The sequence below is a fragment of the Petaurus breviceps genome, unplaced genomic scaffold (genome assembly GCF_028583685.1).
Source record: "Petaurus breviceps papuanus isolate PSGF00001 unplaced genomic scaffold, PetGlider_PUasm1.0 173, whole genome shotgun sequence".
NCBI lineage: Eukaryota > Metazoa > Chordata > Mammalia > Diprotodontia > Petauridae > Petaurus > Petaurus breviceps.
This window is the reverse complement of record NW_027185759.1, coordinates 15,562,775-15,586,258: the sequence shown is the minus strand read 5'-3', so window position 1 is coordinate 15,586,258 and position 23,484 is coordinate 15,562,775. Positions and strand designations below refer to the sequence as shown.

General features: G+C 41.6%; 1 protein-coding gene across 1 annotated transcript in view; it reads left to right on the top strand.

The window, feature by feature from the left end:
• Window positions 1-23,484, top strand: part of PLCH1 (phospholipase C eta 1) — a 217,266-nt gene that overhangs the window by 128,077 nt on the left and 65,705 nt on the right. Inside the window, exons 2-5 of the mRNA XM_069083617.1 lie at window positions 2,949-3,095; window positions 7,672-7,915; window positions 13,729-13,858; window positions 17,610-17,780. Of these exons, the coding sequence (XP_068939718.1) occupies window positions 2,949-3,095; window positions 7,672-7,915; window positions 13,729-13,858; window positions 17,610-17,780 (692 nt within the window). The remainder of the gene's footprint in view (window positions 1-2,948; window positions 3,096-7,671; window positions 7,916-13,728; window positions 13,859-17,609; window positions 17,781-23,484) is intronic.

Sequence of the window (23,484 nt, the reverse complement as noted above, 5' to 3'; positions counted from 1 at the left end):
AAGCATTTATTAAACACCAAGTATGACACATTCTTTTCTGAGTACAAGCCTGTGCTCATGTGGTTGCTGTTCCACTAGAAGGCCCTTCCTATTCTTCTCCACTTATCTAAAAACCTATTTCTTGGGCCCAGCTCAAGTTTATTTCATTACATGAAGCTGTCTTTGACCATTCTGATTCAAACAGAGGAAACATGGTTGTAGTGGGGAATTTGTAATTTGAGGGAAGAAAAAGAAAAGGAAAGGAACAAGCATTTATGTAGCACCAGGAGTTGTGCTAAATGGTTTTTGCAAATATCTCATTTGATCCTCACAGGCACTCTGCAAAGTAGGTGCTTTTATTATCCCCATTTTACAGGTAAGGAAACTGAGGATGAAGACTGTTGAGTGGCTTGCCCACTGTAACCCAGCTAGTGAGTATCTGAGGCTAAATCTGAACCTAGATCTTCCTGGTAGCAGGCCTAGAATTTTGTTCACTATGCCACCAAATTGGAGGGCTTTGGTTCAAATCCTGGTCCTCCTACTTACTACCTGTGTGACCTTGGGTGAGTCTCTTGACTTAGGCCTCAGTTTGCTGTTATGTAAAATGCTGGCATGGGCAGGGGTTGCACTAAAAATGATCTCTCAGGCCCTTTCCAACCCTAAATCTAATATCTGACCTTCAGCCCTTAGCACAGCACTAGCCATGGTAGGCAGTTAACAAATGTTTGTTGACTTGTCGACCGATTGTGCTGTTCTCTAGTCACTGTCTGAATGTCTCTGTAAGTGCTGCCTGCCCCACTCAGGGAACATTTGTTTCCTGCCTAGAGTTGCTAGTTATCTTTTTCTGTCTGTGTCTTACTCGCGTCCCACTTTCTAGACCACTAGAGTTGCCATACTGGAGAGCAGAGACTCTCTCTACATTTCTCTGTACGTCCCTCACCGTCTTTCAGGGGACCTTGCACATGGTAGGCCATTGTCCCCAGTAGAATGTAAGTTCTTTGAGAGCAAAGACAAGCTGCCAGCATGATTCCAGGCACATAGTAGGTGTTCAATAAAATGCTTGTTGAATTGAATGGTAAATGTTTAGTAACCATGCTTGATTCCTGGGCTGCCTATTGAAACTCTATGAATGAATTTTTAAAAGTCAGTCAACAAGGGGCAGCTAGATGGTGCAGTGAATAGAGCACTAGCCCTGGAGTCAGGAGGACCTGGGTTCAAATCTGGCCTCAGACACTTGACATTTAACTAGCTGTGTGACCTTGGGCAAGCCACTTAACTCCAATTGCCCTGCCTTCCCCCTTAAAAAAAGCAAAAAAAGAGTCAGTCAATAAGCACTTATTAAGCACCCATGGGTACCATGTTAAGTGTTGAGGAGACAGTGATGGATTAGTTCTAATCTCTGCAAACTCCTTTGTATGATAAGGGGAGAGATGATCTCAAAGGACCCTTCCAAGCTGTAATCTATAGACTTCCTCTCTTCCCTGATCCTTCTTCTGATCAAGGATACAAAGGAAATCTGAGATGATCCTGACCTAGCGGGGGATAAGGCCTATGACCTTGATCTCGTCTGTACTGAGCCCTATCCAGCTGAGTTAGGAAGTCTAGACCTGCCCAGTGTGGAAATATGGCTTATGTGATCTCATGTGTATAATGGGTATTGTATTTTTTGTCTGCTCAATGGATGGAGAAAGGGGAGATGGGAGGGAGAAAATTCAAAACTGACAAAACAGGTAATAAGGTTCTTTTCTTCTAGTCCACCGCTCTATTCAACATACCTTATTCTTTTTAATTCCAGTTGCAAATACTGAAAATTAAAATTGTTGATTTTTAAAAGTTTATTCTCTGTGATTCACCGAGATATTTTTTGAAATCTTATTAATTTTACAAACTCACAGTCAGTCAACAAGTGTTTATTAATCAATTCCTACATGTCAGTCACTGTGCTAATAAATACTATTACAAAAGAAAGACAAAAAAAAATCCCTGCCCTCAAGGGCTCACATTCTAGCATTCAAATGACTATATATGCAGTGTAAATCAAAGGTCATCTGAAACATGCCTTTGCATGGTCCATCTCAAAACAAAGACTACTGTTACATGAACTTAAACAACTTTGACTTTGGTATTAATGGTTTTTGAGAAATAAACAGTTTCCACAGAAGCCAAAAAAATCAAGCGTAGTTTAATCCAGCAACCAATAGTCTCTCTCTCTCTCTCTCTCTCTCTCTCTCTCTCTCTCTCTCTCTCTCTCTCTCTCTCTCTCTCTCTCTCTCTCTCTCTTAAATTAATTGGGGTTAAGTAACTTGCTCAAGGTTACATGGCCAGTTATTTCTGGGTGTGGTGCTAAGTATCTGAGCCTGGATTCAATCCCAGGTCTCCCGACTCTGGGGCCGGCGCTCTTACTGTACCACCTGTCTGCCCCTACCAATACTCTCTTAATTTGTGAGACTTTCAATTGTGGTTATGAAACTAAATTTTAGAAGCATTAAAATAAGACACCTTTTAAAACCTGCTGTTTTAAGATTAAGAAAATTTTGGCAGGGTCTGTTTGTAATGGATATGAATTGAAATGACAAATGAAAGTTGGTATGAGTTTTCGAACAGAAAACATGATGTTCTCAGAACCAAGAAGAGCTTTGGGAAGACATCATCGTGATGGGTTTATTTTTCTTAAAGCTTGAATCTGCTTCTGTGACCTGACTTGGGTCAGATCACACATTTCTTCCACAGCTCAGTTTCCTTAGTTTCTTGAATCAAAGTTGACATTCAGTTCCTGGCGCCATTGGTTGCCGGTCCAGTGTACCCTGACACCAAGATTCCTAGTAACTGTTTTGTGCCTGAACCAGCTGTCTTTAAATTTGCGGCACCTTTGGGAACCAATCCAGTGTTTTGTCTGACATGGAGATGTCCAGTAGGCACTGTGTGCCTTCGTAGAGCAGAGGTTAAATATGTCCTCATTTCCTTTACAGTTGAAAGATGCATGAGTGTAATGCAGTCTGGGACCCAGATGATCAAGGTCAAGAGTGGAAGCAAAGGCCTGGTGCGTCTCTTTTACCTGGATGAGCACCGAACCCGACTGCGATGGCGACCTTCCCGGAAAAGCGAGAAGGCAAAAAGTAATGCTGACCTTCTGGGTTCTTTTCTTTTTCTTTTTCTTTTCCAATGAATTAATTTTTACTTTTCAGCATTCTCTTCCATAAGATTTTGAGTTTCAAATTTTCTCCCCATCTCTGTCCTTCTCCCACCACAAGAAGGTGTGTGATTTGATGTAGGTTCTACATACACATTCATATTGAATCTATTTTCACATTAGTTATGTTGTAAAGAAGAATTAGAATCAATGGCAGAAGCCACAAGAAACAGCAAAAAAAGGAAAAAAAGAGAGAGAGCAAATAATATGTTTCAATCTGCATTCAGACTCCATAGTTCTTTTTCTGGATGTGAACAGCCTAAGTCCTTTGGAGTTGTCTTGGATCCTTGCAGTGCTAAGAAGAGATAAGTCTATCAAAGTCATTGAACATGTTGCTGTTACTGTGTGCAGTGCTCTCCTGGTTCTTCTCACTTCATTCAGTATCGGTTCATTCAAGTCTTTCCAGGTTTTTCTGAAGTCTGCCTGCTTATCATTTCTCTCCTCTCCTTTTCTTTTTTTGCTTTGTGGAGGGCAATTGGAGTTAAGCAACTTGCCCAAGGTCACACGGCTAGTAAATGTTAAATGTCCATGGCCAGATTTGAACTCAGGTCCTCTTGACTCCAGGGCCAGTGCTCTATTCACTTCACCACCTAGCTGCCCCTATCATTTCTTTTTTAATAGAGTTTTTATTTATTAATTTATTTTTAGTTTTCAACAATCACATTAGTTTAAAATTTTCTCTCCCTCCCTCCCCTCTCCTTTCCCAAGATGGCTTGCAATCTGATATGGGTTCCACACATACATTCCTATTAAACACATTTTCACATTAGTCATGTTGCACAGAAGAATTACAATGAATGGGAAAAACCAAGAGAAAGAAAAAAAAAACCCAACACAAAACAAAAAAGGAAATAGTCTGCTACATTCTGCATTCTGATTCCATAGTTCTTTCTCTGGATGTGACTGACGTTTTCCATCATGTTTTCTTTGGAATTGTTTTAGGTCCTTGCATTGCTGAGAAGGACCGAGTCTATCAAAATCAGTCCTTGCACACTGTGACTGTTATTGTGTACAATGTTCTCCTGGTTCTGCTTCCCTCATTCAGTATCAGTTCATATAAGTCTTTCCAGGTTTCTCTGAAGTCCACCTATTCATCATTTCTTATAGCACAATAGTATTCCATTACATTCATATACCACACCTTGTTCAGCCATTCCCCAATTTATGGGCATTCCCTTAATTTTCATTTCTTTGCCACCACAAAAACAGCTGCTATAAATATTTTTGTACATATGGGTCCTTTTCATCATCTCTTTGGGATACAGCCCTAGAAGTGGTACTGCTGAGTCAAAGGATATGCACAATTTTATAGTCCTGTGGGCATAGTTCCAAATTGCTCTCCAGAGTGGATGGATCAGTTCACAACTCTACCAACAGTGTATTAGTGTCCCAATTTTCCCACATCCTCTCCAACATTTGTCATTTTCCTGTTTTGTCATGTTAGCCAATGGTTCATTTTATGTCTGGGGATAGTAATAAACTAGTGATTCCTAAGGTTTTTTTTTTTTTGGTGTCATGGAGCCCTTTGGCAGTCTAGTAAAGCCTATCGACTCTCAGGGTTTTAAATACATAAAATACCCAGGATTACCCAGGAAACCAATTGTATTGGAAATACATATATCAAAATATAGTAAAAAAAAAAAGTGCACAGATCCCTAGGTCAAGAATTTCTAGAATAAATGGATTATATGAGGTGATATTTTTTTTTTCTGACTTCAGATCTTGCTGATGGAAGTGGACAGAGAGAACTGCTCACTGCCCTTGGCAGACAACAGGTTGATTTTCTTTTGTAATTGGCCATAAACATTGTAGGAACGCTCTAAGTGTGAATTTCTGTAGTTTTCTTTTGTTGCTGTTGTCAAGCAAACATTCTTGTTGTTATGATGCATCATATGTGGCCTTTGGATTTATGGAAAAATTGACTGATGGGAAATAATAGGTTATTCGATAGCTCACTTTGCCTCTGGGCTAGGTAGGCTGGTAATAAGGAAGAACAATGATGATCATTGTATGAGTGGAAAAATTAGGAGAAACATGGCCACCCCAACCTAATTGGTTTAGCAAAAAACAGAATGTGGAATTGGAAATTTGCTGAATGATGCCACAGGGTTCGATGAAAGAGAAATAATGTTGTTGGGGCTGTGGTTTTTTTTTTGTTTATGTTTTTATTAGTTCATACCTCAGATTACTTTCCAGACTGACAGAATAGTCTAGAATTAGGATTTTTGTTTTATCATTTGCCTTTTTGTAGTTTCTGCAGTACTACAGTGATTACTTGAAAGCCCCTAGGGACTTTAATAGAGAGCAGGAGTTCTTAACCTGGGATCTGTGGTCTCCCAAAGGATCTATGCATACATTTCAGGAAGTCTGTGAACTTAGATGGGAAAAAATGACATCTTTATTTTTATTGACTTCCAACTGAAATTTACTACTTTCTTCACTTATGAATATGAATAACAAAACATTCTCTGAGAAGAGGTCATAGGCTTCTGGAGGCTGCCAAAACGATCTGTGACACACAAAAATGGTTAAGAAATTAGCAATTTAGAACTGGTGTAAATGCAATAGGAACACAACTGATATTCCATTGAGAAAATTATTCCTAAATTGCTACCAGCTCTTCTACATACCTAAGATTTTCGTGGAGAAGTCTTAAATGGCTCTCCTCAGTTTTTGTTAGTTTTAGTATTCTGAGTTGAGTCAAGGTGCATTTTAGATTATGTGCAGGGTCAAGAGAAAATTCTGGGTTCAGATACTACCTCTAACATTTCTCAGTTCTAGTGTGAGGGCAGCCTGTAACTAAACTTCTTGGAACCTTAGACAGATCCCTTGGAGTTATCTATCAAATCATAGAGCAGTTTGGGTGGAGAAATTCTCAATGGATGCATGTTCAGAGTGGCATTGAGTAGAGTACTAGACTTAGAGGCAATAGGACTTGGATTCAAATCATGCCTCAGATCCTTACCGGACAGGTGATGCTGGACAAGTCATCTTGCCTCTCTGGGCCCAAAATGAAGGGCTTTGACTCAGTGGGCTCTGATTGTCACTTCCACCTCTAACCCTCTTCTCCTATAATGATCAAAGATCAAATGCATGAGGATTTGAGAGAATTTGTGTGCTTAACACACTTTTGCCTTTTATGAGCCCACAGAGTTTAATTTTGATCACCTATAAACTAGGGGAATAATCTATCAGGTTGCATTTTTGCTGCAAGCATGAATTCAGTGGGCATTTATTGCACTCCTACTGTGTGAAGGGACCATTTAGTGCTTCCAAGCAATTGCAGCTTGGGAAAATTCTCATTCATCATGGAAGGAACCCCAGAAATCATGGAGCCCAACTCCCTCATTTATCTATTTAAGTGGCTTGCCCAAAGTCACACAGCTACTAAGTGTTAAGTGTCTGAGGCTGGATTTTAACTCAGGTCCTCCTGACTCCAGGGCCAGTGCTCTATTCTCTGCACCACTTAGCGGCCCCCTAACTCCCTCATTTAGAAAGGAGGAAATTGAGGGCCAGACACATGAGCTGATAGGCCACACAGATAATTAGTGTCACTTTCTGACCCCAAACCTGTGCACTTGTCATTGTAACAGTCTTAGCTGAAGAAATCATACTTAGAGGCTTTTTGAAAGCAATGACTGAGCCTCAGGGCCAACATAGCACACAGTTGTGTATACAGTAGCAGCTCCATAAATGCTTGCTGGATGAATGAGCTCTCCTGAAGTTGGAAGGGCAGAAGGTAGAAGGTCAAAGCCTCCTCTTGTTTTGATATCTCCCTCCCCCTTCGAATATTCTATATGTGGCTAGTATGTTTAACTGTAGCAGCCTAAGACTGTGGATAGAGAATTGGTCTTAAATTTAGGAAGAGAAAAAGCAAGAGTGTCTGATGAAGAACTGTGAATGACTTAGCTCTTCTCAGCAATACAATGCTCCAGGACAATCCCAAAGGACTCATGATGGAACACGCCATCTGCCTCCAGAGAAAGGACTGAGATGACTGAACAAAGACTGAAGTGTGCTGCTTTTTACTTTCTTTTTTTTTGATTGAGTCTTGTGCAAAATGACCAACATGAAAGTGTTTTGCATAAGACAATTGGGAAGACCTGGGTTCGGGTCCTGTCTCTGACCTGTACCTGCTTTCTCAGGCCTCCCTTAACTCCAAGACTCTCAGCTGCAGAGAAGGTGCTGCCCTGCATTGGGGGAGGGAGGTCGCTTTGCCAGAAAGCCACAGGCACGGTGTCTTTTCCGTGTGGTATTTACAACTTGCTTTTTCACGAGCCCCATTTCCCCTGTTGGTGGTGGGGCTTTACCATGAGTACTCTTGCCTGGGTTTGGTTTTCACTGAATGGGGCCCCTCTCAAGGCTGCCTTAGAATAGCTGCTTCTCCTGGGGAGGCCTCTCTGAGGGTGTTGCCACGCTGCCATTTTATGTCCTCCCTCCTCTCACAATTTCGACAAGCATGCTCACTACCACTTTTTCTCTGAATCCCCTTTCCCTTGCAGTAATTATTGATTCCATTTACAAAGTCACCGAGGGACGGCAGTCTGAGATCTTCCACCGACAGGCAGAGGGGAACTTTGACCCGAGCTGCTGTTTCACCATCTACCATGGAAACCACATGGAGTCACTGGACCTCATCACCTCCAATCCCGAGGAGGCGAGAACCTGGATCACTGGCTTGAAGTACCTGATGGCCGGAATTAGTGATGAAGACTCTCTCGCCAAACGAAGGAGAACCCACGACCAATATCCTTTGCTGAGATCTCAGATCCATTGAGAGAGTGGGTGAGTGTGTGTGTGTGTTTGTAAGGTGGTGTGGTAGAGTGAGTCTTGCCCTGAGACCCTGGGCAAGTCAACCTCTCAGTGGTTTAGGCTAGTACTGCTGATCTGAAATAGAAAGGGATCCTTGAAGCTGTTCATTGACCTAGAAAACCACAAATTAACATTATCTATGTTGTACTGTATCTTATGTATTTTAGTAAACATTTCCTCTGGTTCTGACCAAATTCTAGACAATTCTCTGTCTTGTAGTAAAGGGACCAACCTTCTTCTTTAAATGATTTTTTTTGGGGGGGCAGAGGGAAAACATTTTATAATTTACATATAAAATCTCAGTGAGAAACCATGTAAAATGGTAGGAATATCTACCTTACATAATAATAATAAATAAAAATTAAATAAACAATATAAAATGTAATAATTATATATAACATAATAAATATATTTATACATAACATAATGTACATACAAAATAAATATGGTTATACATAATATAATAAATATACAATTGCATAATATATAATTATAATAGATGAATGAATGAATGTGAATTCCAACATTCTTTGGTAAAAGTGGTTTTCTTACCTTAGTGTTTCCATAGCAATGAAATTACAGGTCTAGTCCCCATCCCCATCTTTAAAACTTCAGTTCTGATGTGCATCTGAGAACTTGACCCCTTGTTTTCTTAGTCTTGAGACTGAAAGTTGGGCCTTCCCCCTCTCCGTTGCCATGCCTCCATGTCCCCCTTTGCCCTTGGCCCCATTGACACAGAAGCTGCCTAAGCTCTGACACAGACTCTCTGTCACCCACGAATGTTGGCTTCAGGGGAGCCAGAGTTCAGCTCTCCCTCCTTCCACTCCACCCTCTTGGCCAGCAGTGAGGAACCTCTTCTACATGTTCTCATGTTCCAGCTTTAAATTATCTCCCATAAGGCAGTGCACTGACCTATAGACAATCTTTTTTCCCTCCTCTCTTTGACTGGAGCCTCTTTCCTTGGCTATGGGGATGCACCCTGAGCACAGTCCAGTCCAGGGGAAGTCACATTGTCAGGGGTTGTTATAATGATCATGATTCACCAGGGACTTTAAGATTTTCAAGGCCCTTTCCACAGACCCTTAGATCTGGAGCTGTGCCCTTAGAGGGCATTTGGCACAACCTCTTCATTTTACAGAGGAGGAAACTGAGGGCCAGGGAAGGGAAGCAATTTGCCCGAGGTATCACAGGTGGCAAATGGCTGGGACTCTAGGATCCTAGAGCTGGAAAGAACCTCAGGACTAGTCCTCATGTTGCAGGTAAGGAAGCTGAGACCAGAAGGTTTAGTGACTTGCCTGTGATTGTGTGATTGAATTATGGAGACCAAACTCAAACCCAGGTTTGCTCAAAACTAGGGCCACTCTCCCCACCCCACCCCCCGGCTGTTGCTGATAGATACATTGAAGTTGGGATTAGTGACGCGGCTGGTAGTAGGAACGAAATCCCGGGACTTTTGTCGGGAGATCTGGTTGGGAATCCGGGAATTCTGACTCCAACACGTTCTAGCTCCGTGGTCATGGACTAGCCAGCCAGCCCCAGGCTCATCATTTAGGGAAGGGGAATAGTGCTGTGTGATTGCCCAGCTCATAAGATTGCTGGGAGGGAATCGCCTTGTAAATTCCAAAGCACTATGCAAACGTTAGTCTGTTTGCTCCATTAGGGAAAGCTCAGCCTGTGTCTGTGCCCTTGGCGGAGTAAATTCTTGTGCTTCTGAAGGTGTGTGACCCACAGACTCTCCTTGATGGGTTTGGAAGGCACCCTTTGTTGAGGATTAAAACAATAATGCTACAAAGAAGCTAAAAAAAAAAACCCTGCCAAGGGCTGCCCTGCACTCAGGTCATCCTGGGCTCTTGCTGTCAGGAGGTTGTGTGTGTGTGTGTGTGTGTGTGTGTGTGTGTGTGTGTGTGTGCGTGTGTGTGCGCTCTGAGATGCATCTTGGGTAGGAAATATGATGGATTGATAAGGATCCATTTGAATGAAGGAGAGTTTTTTTGGCATTCAGCGGCACTCAGGGGTGCAGTGACCACACTCTCACATGCAGATGTCTGTGCGTACATATATACACACGTACATACATACACACATACATACATACATACACACATACATACATCTACTTCATATCTTTTTTTTGTATCTTTTTAGTTAGACTTAGCTACTCATCAGCAACAATAACAATCGCTAACATTCATTGAAAGCTCTAAGGTTTGCGCAGTGTTTTACATACATTATCTAAATCGAGCCTGCCTGTAGAGGACACTATGCCCAACCAATAAAAGGAGAGGGATCAGTCCCGCCCTGAAGGAGCTGATAGATATTCTACCAGGGAAGACGGAGCACCTGTTTGGTTTGTATTTGCCTGCGTGGCAGGCACACTGAGGCAGCAGCCCATGTTTCCCGACCTCTGTAGAAGCTAGGTGCCCCTTCCAGCAGCAATTCAAACGGCCTCTTTTCTGGGGTGAGTCCCCTGCATTCCTTCCAGGATCGGCCCATGCATTACAGTTGCTTGCTTTTGCTTTGGCCCCTTACCATGTGCAGCTCTGCAGTTTTATTCCAGGGAAACGCTTTGTCACCTCGGATGGCCAGGAAGCATGGCATGCTCAGATATCATGGCATTTCCTGACGCCTTCGCTCGCCGTCCTTGAAGTGGCTCACATCACACATACCTTGTTATATTCACGAACAGTTTTTAGAAGCTGCTTGTATTTGTTTGTGTCTGTCTTCTGGGACCTGGCAGCTTGCCATGCTTATATTAGCAAGGTTGGCAGCTTGAGAGATGCCACATAAAATAATTGAAAAAAATGCCAGCTAGAAAAAGACCACAGCCCCAGCAATCACTGAGAGATAATCTCGCTGGAAATTTGGGAGTTGGCTGCGTTGCCAGAGGAGGGAGGGATAGGTAAAGGAGTTAGCTCCAATGAACAGGAAAGGGAAAGCAAAAATCAGCTGAAGTCATGGTCTGGGAAAAAAGGGAACCCATCTGATGCACAGAGATCTCCAGAATTTAGCATATGCCATCAAGATGGTATGAAGTCCCTGACTGCACACACAGATAATTACATTAACTGGAGAGAATGTAGGCTCTTTTGTTATTTGGGGATTTCACTTAAGACTAAGAATTTCAATGGTGAATAGATGTTAAACATAGAAGGCAATAAATCTTAAATGGTAAAGAAAAAAAAATCTCTTTATGTGAAAATGTAATATGGTACCTCCATGTAGTCATAGACATACTGGGCCAATAAAAAATGACACTCTATCCCTTGCTGAAGAAAAAAAGGAATGAGTAATAGGAATAAATTCCTTGGTCTGGCATTCAAAGTTCTCTACATTCTGACTCTTCCCTAGTTTCTCAATCTTATTTCACTCTATTCCCTTGAAAATACTCCATGTTCCAACTAATTTGATTACAAATTGTCCCCTGATCTCCGCATGTTTGTTGCCTGTGTGAGTCATGTGGACAGTCCCTTACTCTCACTACCTATTGAAAGCCTTTTCCACTCCAAGCTCTCCCTCAGGGGCCACCTACTCCATGAAGTCTTGTTTTATGGATGAGCTCAGATGAGAGTTATGTTTCCCAGTGACAGCTAGGGGGTGCCAGAATGCATAAAGCACTGAGCCTGGAGTCAGGGAGACCCAGGTTCAAATTCAGTCTTAGGTACTTGATAATTGTATGACCCTAGGCAAATCATTCAACCTCTATCTACCTCAGTATCCTCATCTCTAAAATGGGGATGATACTAATAGCACTTACTTCTCAGACTTGTTATGAGAGATGATAATAGTTATAAAGCACTACATGAATCAGGCAGCTAGGCAGTCCAGTGATAAGAGTGTAGGACCTGGGCTCAGCAACGTTCATCTTCATGAGTTCAAATCTGACCTCAGATACTTACTAGCTGTGTGACCCTGGACGAGTCACTTTATTCTGCATAAATTTCCTCATCTGCAAAATGAGCTGGAGAAGGAAATGGCAAACTTCTCCAGTATCTTTACCAAGAAAATTCCAAAAGGGTTCATGGGGAGTTGGACACAACTGCAAACAGCAAAAAATTACAGAAATGCAAGCTTTTATGATTCTCCTTTATGACATTTTATCTAAAGCTTTTTTTTTTGAGCTTTTCTTTTTCCTGACAAGGTTGGCAACTCCCTACAGCCAGTGACTATGCTGATTGTTTTTTCAGTTTTGTATCATTAGTACCCAAAGTCATACCTTGCACATAGTAGGCACTTGATAAATGTTACTCGAGTTGTGTTCCCTATGGTGTTGAATTAGAGACTCCTTTGATATCCTGCACCCCCACTGTGTTTTTAGCCTTGCTTCACAGTTTCTGGATAGAAAATTGACCTGTTCTTTATTCATCTTTACCCTTCTCGGTCTCATGTAACCAGAAGAATCCTTTCTCTTTCTGATTTTCTGGGCATATTAAATATGAATAATTTACCCAGTGCTTCCTTGGAAGCTCATGTCTTTCTTAATCATGAAGAAGAGCTTTAAGATATCAGAATCCTTGACTTGCACTTGATTCTTCTAATGTGTGTGATATTGCTAGAGGGAAGAAGTGTGTGTGTGTGTGTGTGTATGTGTGTGTGTGTGTATGGTTAGACCAAACATTTGTGTTTAGAGATTATAGTATCATGGGATTAGAAGTAGAAGGAATGGATCAAAATCATTTAGTCCAATCTTCCTCACTTTCTAGGTGAGGAAACTGAGGCCCAGAGAGTAGTAAGTGAATTGCCCAAGGTCACACTTGTAGTAAATAGCAGGGTTGGGATTCAAATCCAGGAATCTTATAGCAAGAGAAGAGAAAACAGCGAGGTCCAAAAATCTGGAGCTTGGGGGAGAAGGGAAACTGACCACAGTTTTTGACCTCCTCTGTCCTTCCCTGCTCTTGATTTAGAATCCTAATGTGATTCTAGAAGGACTGCGTTCCTGACCAAGAGCCCAACCCTGACTTTAAAAAATATTGAAATGACTGCAAATACCACAGTTAACTATGACTTAATTGCTTATGAATGCCAAACATATAAAACATGTTTAAATGCATTTAGAAGGGTAGTCCCATCAACTTAGTTTAATTCATTTATCAAGTATTTATTATTTGGATTTAATTCATTTATCATGCATTTAACTTGGGACAGCTAGGTGGCTCAGTGGAGAGAGTGCCAGGCCTGCAGTCAGGAGGACCTGAGTTCAACTATGGCCTCAGACACTTACTAACTGTGTGACCCTGGGTAATTCACACGTCTCTGCTTGCCACAGTTTTCTCATCTGTCAAATGAGCTGGAGAAGGGAATAGTAAAACACTTTAGTATCTTTGATAAGTGATGAGTCAGATATGACTGAAAAAAGTGAACAGCAGCATTTGTCATTTAATTAATTTATCATTTATTGATGAGATCCTTGGGCGGCAGAAACCCTTAGGGAGAAGTTATGCCTGAAAGCCTGGGTGCTGGAGAGACTGCTGGGTGGGTAGTTGTGCCTGAGGAAGGAGCCAGAGAGGGAGGGAGCTTGGAGCAAGGTAAGAGCCCCAAGAGTGCTTGAGGCTGGGAGCTGGGGGCCTGGGTTCTTTGGCTTCAGAGAATTCAAGAAAATGACCTAGGTGGCTCTTTGCTGGCTGACACATGAGTGTCATTGGCAGAGTGTGCTGAGTGTGAATTGGATTGCTGGAGGCAGAGCAGAAGCAATGCAAGGGCTGCCTCTCTGGGAAGTCCTGAGGAACATTTCCTTGACCTTTGTGCCTCACGTGGGTGAAACAGACCTTTGAGGAGGCTGACAAGAATGGGGACGGCTTATTGAACATCGAAGAAATTCACCAACTGATGCATAAGCTCAATGTGAACCTGCCTCGGAGAAAAGTCCGGCAAATGTTTCAGGTAAACCATGTCTGTGAAGACCTGGGTGAATGGTGGAGGATTCCAGGAAAGGCTCATGTCAGTGTATCCAGGGAAATGATGGTGCACTTAGGAGGGATCTGGGTTCAAGTGCTATCTCTGACATATGTTGGTGGTGTGGTTTAGACAAACCATTGAACCTCTAGGTGCCTCAAGAGATTTTCTTTTTTTTTCTTTTAAAGCAAGTGGGGTTAAGTAACTTGCTCAAGGTTACATGGCCAGTTATTTCTGGGTGTGGTGCTAAGTATCTGAGCCCAGATTTGATCCCCAGGTCATCCCAACACTGGAGCCGGTGCTCTTACTCTCTGTGTTACCTGGCCGCCCCAAGAGATTTTCTAAGACCATAAATTACAGGGGAGTCACCTATCTGCATTTCTGGAAAGCATCCCCACACCAGGAGTTGCTCTCACTAATAAAATCACAGGTGTGGAATTTTCCCTCTCTCCTGCCCCCACCCCAACAACAAATGGTAGCAGAGGGATTTACTTTGTTGGAGAAACCTGAATACCTTTCCCTCTTCTCTCCAGCAACATCACCCTGTCACATAATGATTTTTAATTTTTTTATTGGCAATTTGTGAAAGAAAAATTAATGTGGTGGCCATGCCCATTTTTTTTTCTGACATAATAAGATGTTGCTACTTGAGTCCTAAAATCTGAGTTGGAGGAATCCAGATACTGTTTAGTCCAACCTGAACCTGAATGAGAATCTCAGTCAAGGCATACTCTCAGACATGCCCATCAAACCTCGACCATGAGGGGAAAGCTGCTGCTTTGCCTAGGCTGCCCATTCTGCTTCTGATCAGTTCCAGTGGCTAAGAAGACTTTCTGTCCTAAATCTGCCTCTGTGTATCATCTATCCATGGCTGCTGGCTCTGCCCTCCGAGGCCGAGCAGAGCAAATCTAAGCCTCTGCCACATGACAGCCTTCCAAATACTAAAACAGGCCACTACTTCCCATGTTCATTCATTTCACTTTTGGACAAGATTTCACTCAGACCTTAGGGTTTTCAAATGTCTAATCAGTCAAGGAAGCAGTAGAGCATCTTGGCTTGGGTATAGTCTTAATCACCAAGAGAGACTATGTTTTGTGTTCTGGCTGCGTTCATGCACTCTTGATTGCATTTGGTCTTCATATGCAAGCTTGTGTTTGGGGGCAAAGAGCCTCAGTAGAGAAATGACAAGCAGCCCCAGTTTTCAGGATTTGTAGAAGTTCTACCTTCCCATTTATCAAGGGCATCCATGTCTCAAATTCTTTTACTTTTAATTTAATTCTTTTAATTTATTGGGCAAAAAATAACAATTGTTGGTATTAAAAGCTAGCCTCATACAGAGACTTTATGGAGAAGGAAGTCCTTTCCAAGGGGTTTATTTTGTTATTGCATGATAAACAAGCCTTTTAAAAAGCCCAGACACTTTCAGAAATTCCATGTTTAATTCCACATTTCAGCTGAGGACACTTCACAAAATCCATGTTCTTAAAACCCATTTTCTGCATCCTCTGAGTCATCTCTGTCTGTTGGGAAGGAGAATGAGCAGTCCTGCCTGGTTAAAATTCAGACTAGGGAGGTGGGTGGGAGGGTTGCATAGGACAGTCCATCTGAGGCTATAGTTGTTCTGAGAGAAAGGGTAGTCTGCTGCCAGAGAGTCCAGTCTGTGCTCCACAGGGATTAGGAAAGCAGAGGATCATAGATTAGAGACAGAAGAGACCCGGGAGTCCACTGAGCCCAATACCCTCACTTTAACAGATGAAGAAACTGAGATACAGAAAGCTGAAGAGACTCTCTCAGGGTCACACAGCTAATAAGTATGAGGATTTAAGTCTTGTAGTCCAATACTCTATTTGCTATGCTGCCTAGCTGATTAAGGTAGGCACTGGAAAAGGGGGCTGCTCTGGTGATGAGAACCTGGGCAGTTGTGCCCCATGACACAATGGGTCAGCAAAGTATGGCCAGCCATGGAGATGGAGCTTATATTTGAGAGAAAGTGTGCCTCCCCTCCATATGGCCATATCCTGGAACAAAGCCTGTTTGACTTGTATTCATTATAGCTTGGACTATTGGCTACTCAGGCCAGAAGGCAGAAGGGTCTCTCTTTTAAAAATTAACTAGTTTTCAGTGTCCAACATTCAGTTTTATAAGATTTTGAATTCTAAATTCTCCCCCTCCCTCCACCCCGCCCAAGATGGCAAGTAATCTGATATAGGTTATACCTGTATAATCATATTAAACATATTTCCACTTAGTCATGTTGTGAAAGAAGAATCAAACAAAAGGGAAAAGCCATGAGAACTCTGATCTGCATTCAGACTCAGACTCCAAAGTTCTTTCTCTGGATGTGGATAGCATTTTTCATCATGAGAATTTTGGAATTGTCTTAGATCATTGAGTTACTCAGAAGAGCTAAGTTTAACAAAGTCAGTCATTGCACAATGTTGCTGTTACTGTGTACAGTTTTCTCCTGGCTCTGCTCACTTCACTCAGCATCAGTTCATGCAAGTCTTTCCAGATTTTTCTGAAGTTCTCAATTACTTATTGAACAATAGTATTCCATTACATTCATATGCCATGACAGCCATTCCCCTCATTGAGGGGCGTCCCTTCAATTTCCAATTCTTTATCACTACAAAAGAGCTGCTATTAATATTTTTGTATATGTGGATTCTTTTCCAGTTTATATGATCTCTTTGGGATATAGACCTAGCAGTGGTATTGCTGGATCAAAGAGTATGCAGTTTTATAGCTCTTTGGGCATAGTTACAAATTGCTCTCCAGGATGGTTGAATCAGTTCACAATTCCACCAGCAATGCATTAGTGTTCCAATTTTCCCACATATTCTCCAACATTTATCATTTTCTTATTTTGTCATGTTAGCCAATCTGATAGGTACCTCAGAGTTGTTTTAATTTGCATCTCTCTAATCAGTAGTGATTTAGAGCATTTTTTCATATGACTACAGAGAGCTTTAATTTCTTCATTTGAAAACTGCCTGTTCATATTCTTTGACCATTTATCAATTGGGGAATGACATGCCTTCTTATAGATTTGACCCAGTTCTCTATAGATTTTAGAAATGTGGTCTTTATCAGAGACACTGCCTGTAAAAATTGTTTCCTAGTTTTCTGCTTCCCTTCTAATTTTGGTTTCATTGGCTTTGTGCAAAACCTTTTAAATTTAATGTAATCAAAATTATCCATTTTGCATTTCATACTGTTCTCTTTCTCTTGTTTGGTCATAAATTCTTCCCAGAAGGGTCTGTCTTAAGGAGGACTATGGCTCATTCATATAATGGGTTAAGGCTCTGTTATTTTTTATCTGCTGTGGAAAACTACTGCTAATTTCATTATAACTTTTTCTGTTGGAAAAATGAGATGCCCAGAGAAGATCCTGACCTCCTCCCCAAATGAGTTTATGTGGTTTTCCACAAAGCACTGTGAACAAAGAGAATGCCAACCTTGTTCACTGGGAGTGAGCATTAAGGACCCCTCCCTCCCCAATCATAGGCTGCTAATAAAGGACTCAGCAACTTCCTCCCCCTTTCCACCCTCTTCCACGTCAAATCAGTTTGTGGATCATGTTTCTTTTCTTTAGAAGCTGGTGAAATAGAGGGGTCTTTTCAACCTTTGCTCCCAGGCTCAGTATCTGCTCTGTGATGTGCATTTTAGCTCCATCTCAACCTTGAATTGTCAAGGCAATAATCCTTCCTTGTGGGTCTCTTTCTCTTCCCCCTTTCAGGAAGCCGACACTGATGAGAATCAGGGAACTCTGACCTTTGAAGAGTTCTGTGTGTTTTACAAAATGATGTCTCTGAGACGGGACCTCTACCTGCTGCTCTTGAACTACAGCGACAAGAAGGACCACTTAACCGTGGAAGAGTTGGCACAGTTTCTGAAGGTGGAGCAAAAGGTAAGCACCTATGAGATGGACGAGTTGAGTGAATTCTCCTTTGTGTATGGGAAAGCTATTTCTAGTGATGACAAAAAGCTGAACTCGGAGGTGGAAATGGGAGAACAGTTTAACTTCCAACACATGTACACATATGTGTGTATGTGTGTGTGTGTGTTTTATGTTGAAGATACTTAGAAAAATCTGGAATTTTTTTTCTTTGTGTGTGTGTACATACTCTCTCTACTCACATGCATCATAACCACTCAAAACATTCATATGTTTCTATCTTTGTCTCTCGATGGCCTAGCAGAGTGCTGAGTTGTTCAAGTATTTTCAATCATGTCCAACTCTTCATGACCCCATTTAGGATTTTCCTGGCAAAGATACTTGGGTGGTTTGCCATTTCCTTCTCCAGTTTATTTTATAGAGAATGAAATTGAGGCAAACAGAGTGAAGTGACTTGTCCAGGGTCACACAACTAATAAGTGTTTGAGACCAGATTTGACCTCAGGTCTTCCTGACTCCAGACCAGGCATTCTATCCACTATGCTGGAACAACATCCAGAGAAGGCATTTACTAAATGCTTGCTAATTGATTGGTTGATGCAATGGAAAACACACTGAGAAACTGGGTTCAAATTCCACCTTTGAATTGCATACCTACATGACCCAGGGTAATCACTTAGCCTCCCAAGAATTCAGTTTCTTTAGCTCTAAAATGAGGGCTGTGTTAGATCAGGCCTTGAACTTTTTCTACTTTCCACCTCTTAAGCACAGCTTAAACTGTGGGTCAGTTGGAGAAGTGCTCAATTAGAATGCTTCCAAAGAGCCGTCCCACTCCAGATCTGTGACCCTATGATTTCACAAGTTTCATGACTTAAAAAATAAAAACTTCACCACTGGTTGGCCAAGCTTCTGGTGAAGACCTTCCCCATCCTTTATTAATGGGTCCTTGGATGATACTGTCCACTGACATGCCTATAGCTGACATCACTTTTAGTTTGGCTGGACTTTTCATTCATTCATTCACTTACCCAACAATCATTTACTTATCACTTATAATGTGCAATGGGAATACAGAGACAAAAATGAACCAATACACACCTTCCAAAAATGTAGACTTTCAGAAGGGAATGTCCCAAATCCAGAGGCATAAATACATACTCTAGACCAGGTAGATCCAGAGTATATCTGTGGGGCAGAGGTGATAGTAGCTGGTGGTGTGGATCTGGGTGGGCCTCCTGGAGGACGTGGGATTTGAGCTGAACATTGAAGGAGCTGTGATCCCCACAGGACTGAAGTGAGGAGGGAGTGTGTTCCAAGTGCTTCAACTATGTTGATAGGACTTGGGAAGCTCGGTCGCCTCTCAGAGATGGTGTGAGGCATGTCATTGTAGGATGTTAGTGACATCAGGAACTTCAGAAACATCAAGGAAAAGAATGGGAAATTGAACATTGGCCTTAAAAGACAACAAGGGCATTTCTATGTGTCTAACATGTAGCAGGGTACAGAAAGCAGCCTCCCTCTGGAGTCCAAGGACCTTGTTTCAGATCCCACTTGACACTGTTTTTAATTAATATCATGTAGACAGACTGTGATTTTATTGAATTTCTTGGGAACTTTATTAGTGTAATAGAAAATAATCTATAAAATTGTGTTCCTGATTTCGTTTGGATTTTGTGCTTTGTTGTGGAATTATGAACTTGGTCAGACAGCATAAAGACACTTTTTTGTAACTAATCTTGGACAAAATCACAATAATTCATTTTGGATTCAAGTTTGAGTTACTTGAAACAAGTGAAGTGATAAATTTTCATTTAGAAATCATTTCACTAGCCCAAGTTTCTTTCTTTTTTCTTTTTATTCCTTATCTCAGAAGGCTGCAGGTTGTCCTTAGCACAGCCCCAAATCTATTCTAAAATGAAAAATCCCCAGATAGTTGGGGAGTCTGGTATTTGAGCACCTCTGTAGAAATCAGCAATAAAGCCGACTCCTTTCAAACCTCCCCTGCCTGAGACTATCAAACATTTTTTATTACATTTTTAATATAATCTTGGACTTGTTCCTGGTGTGGAGGCTAGTCATGAGAAACAATTACGTCAAATGATGAGAGTGTGATTTGGGCGGGGTGAGGGGGTGGTGGCAGATTCTACCGTCCTCATGTTTATCAACAGTCAGAGGAAGATGTATTTAGTAAGGACAGGTTTCTGGAATTCCATTTCAAATTCTCATCTCAGGAAAGAAAACTTGACTGCAGGGGCCACTAGTTTTTACCCTTATCTTTTTTCTTATTGTTATTATGTTCATGCCTATGTGTGTTATGGTCTACATGCAGAACTAAAAAAACACCATTTGGAACCTTAGAGACCATTAACTCTCATTTGAGATAAGCAGATTGAAAATCACTGCCTCAGGATGAATTAATTAGACTGCTCTGGTTATTGTCTCTTACAAGGTAAGGTTCTCCTAGCCTGGTGCAGCAGAAATAGTATCAGACTGGGAGTCAGAGGACCTGAGGTTATGGCTTGCCTCTACCACCTGCAATCTGGCCCATCTGCGATGTTTTTGACCTTGGTCGATCAATCAATCACCAAGTATTTATTAATTTCTCTAGGTCTTAGTTGCCTCATCTGAGAAATGAAAAGGGTAGAACTACAGTGACCTCTATGGTTCCTTTCAGCTCAAAATTCTCTAAAGCCAAAGCAATCAATCAATCAATATTTATTAAGCAATTACTATGTGCCAGGCACTTTATTAGGTGCTGAGGATAAAAATGGAACTTTTCCTGTCATCTAAGGTATAGAGTCTTTCCAGGTATTGAGTTATATTATGTATTCTACTTCTCACCGAATCTTTTAGAGTATCAGAAGTGGCTCCTAAGAATTCATTTGGGAAAATTCATCTTTTTCTCTGGTCAGCTAACTCGACATTCTCCCTGCTTTTGAAGCATGTTGCCCCTTGAGGGCCAGCAGGTGTCTTTAAATTTAGGCAGAGCAGATCTGAATATCTCCAGGGAGGGGTCATGTATGTCTGGTTGCCACTGGACGTGTCCATGCATACATGCGGTTGGGTAAATTTTGAGTTTTTGACAAAATCCTGTTTCACTTTTAAATTTAAGATGACATCCCCCAGAGAAACATTTGATTCGAGGTTAAGAGTACCAGACTAAGGGACATCCCTGAAGGAGAATTAGAGACCCAAAGGAATGGAGCCCTCGCTTGATTCGCCTTCCCTGGGAAGCTGGCTTTTCCTGGATACTCCTCCTTTGGTTCAGCACACATCCTTTTCAGATCTCCACTGCCATCAGGGAATTCTTATTTACTTCCTATCTAATAACTTCCCAAACCACAGGCTTACATGTCACTGCTGCTAGATGGCCTGGTGGGCACTGCCCTCTTGTTCTATTTTATTACACTTCAACTTCTTCAATACATTGTAAGTAGGGAAAAATGTCTTCGCCACAGTGATTCAGTAGACTTGTGTCAAGTAAATAGGGGCACTGCTTGTGGCAACTTACTTTCAAGTATTTGACTCAGTATTACAAATTAGCCTTGACTTTGCTTGCCTAGAATCTGAAAATAATTATATTGCAAAACATATTAGCTTTCAGGAAAACAAGAATTTTCTTAAAAATTGAAAATGAGAGGGTCCCTTTCCTTCCAGTTGCTAATGCTTTCTGCCCTTAAACACATCCTGTCTGTGTCAATGATGAGTAAAACATTTTGCTGATTTATGTACTTAAAAGGACAAGTGATCTCTGGGTCCAGAGCTGAATTAAGATGAAGAGAGTAGGTTGGATTGTATCTGGGAGTTGGCATAGTGCTTGTAATGCTCCCTTCATAAAAAAGCCCTCCCCTCCAATCCATCATTTTAACTACAATATTCTCCTGGGAATGTTCGATGATTCTGATTTATGGAGTCTCACGATCTCTAAAGAATCAAAATTGCAGGTGTTTCAAAGGACAGTGGAGAGACACATGGTGGGTGTTAAGTAGGATGTAGTCTATTACCGGCAATGACTTATGTGCAACACATGGCATCAAAAGAGATGGGATAGTGATGTGGAGAGAACACTGGCTTACAGAAGCACAGTCTGAGGGCTAAAGTGGTAACCATGGAATCCCGGAAGCCCAAGAAGAAGGCATCCAGTGCTTTAGTAGATCTGTGATCAAGGATTTGGGAGGGGACGGACAAGCATCACATAGGATGGGAAGATGGGGATGGGGTGTGAGTCTCTACCACTGAAGGGAGTGCCAGCTGTGATGAGATTCTAGGATGAGTAGGGAGCAGTATATGTTTAGATGAGTCTGGGCACTCTATTCACAGGTGCAGATCATAACCCCTTTCCTTGCCTTCTTATCCTGGGCTACCATTGGGCATGCCTCTTTTCATACATACATACATGTGCACATACATGTGTATATATATGTGTGTGTGTACACACACATAAACACACACACCTGCACGTGCTTTCTGTGCCAACACTCTTTTAGAAAGAACCTCTACCATATTAATCAGGACCAAGTATTTGGTGGTCCTTCTTTCTCTCCTCTTCTTCAATATGTTCTTCCACCTTTTACCTTCTTGGTATAGAGAAGAATACCCTTCTATTGCTTCAGACCTTTTTCTCTATTGTTTTCACCTTGAAGTCCCCCTCCCACCCCTTATTTCCACTCTCAGACAACCTAGAGAGTGGATACTTCTCTCCCTTTGACTTTATTTTTTTTAAACAGTTACTTGACTGTGGCAGAAAGACAAATACACCCTCTGTAAGTCATTAATAAGTGCTGTTTGCCCTCTATGCTTGCTGGAAGTAAGTTCCCCAGTCCTCTGACATTTTTGTTAGTAACTCTTATGGTAGATAAAAATAGTTTGGAAAACAGCTCATTTCCCAGGCCTCTTTGCCTGAAGTGGGGACCATTCTCTGGAAAAAATCATATCTGTATTGATGCACTATTTCCTAGGCATATGCATATGTGGGAAATATGCATTTTTCATCCATTCTAATTTTCCAGTGTGGATGGTAACTGTTCAATTGCTATGAATTTCACTTAGGAGGCATTATAACACTGATTTATGTGTGTGTATCTGAAATAGTTATTAAGCAAGTTTAGTTGTTTGTATTACTGTTTAACCTTGTTTCTAAGAAAACACTTTATCTAAAATGTCTCTGTCTAAAGAATGATACTGAGAAAAAAGCCCTGTGTGGCAGTGACTTAGGAGATTGGCATGGATGCCAGAGCCTGTTCTTGTTCAGCATTGCCAAGTTTTTCCCTTTTGTTGCAGGGAGAGATGATATCTCTGCCTATCACGGAGGCTTAGGACAAACTATTTTTTATTAGTTAAATAAAATATCTGAGCATGGGAAATCTTTTTCATTTCACGGAAGCTCTGCAAAGAATTGAATTTATGACTTTGCAGCTGTGTGTCTGATTCATTGGGACTCTTATCCTTTGAGTGGAGCAGTGCTGGGGGAATTCCTGGCACTTTCCATGTCTGTGAAGTGCTGGTGTCACGGAAGTGGGAAATCAGGCCACTCTAGAACTCCTTTTGTAACTTTCCATATCCACGGAAAAATGATTGCCGATGTCTTCTTCCTCAGTCTGCTGCCCCAGGGGACTGAACTGAGGTTTTCCCTTTCAGTTTTTCTCCTGTATTTGCCTAATGACAACTTGTATCTTTCTCAAAGGCACCAGCAGCTGCTCCTCTGATTTCATGGTAC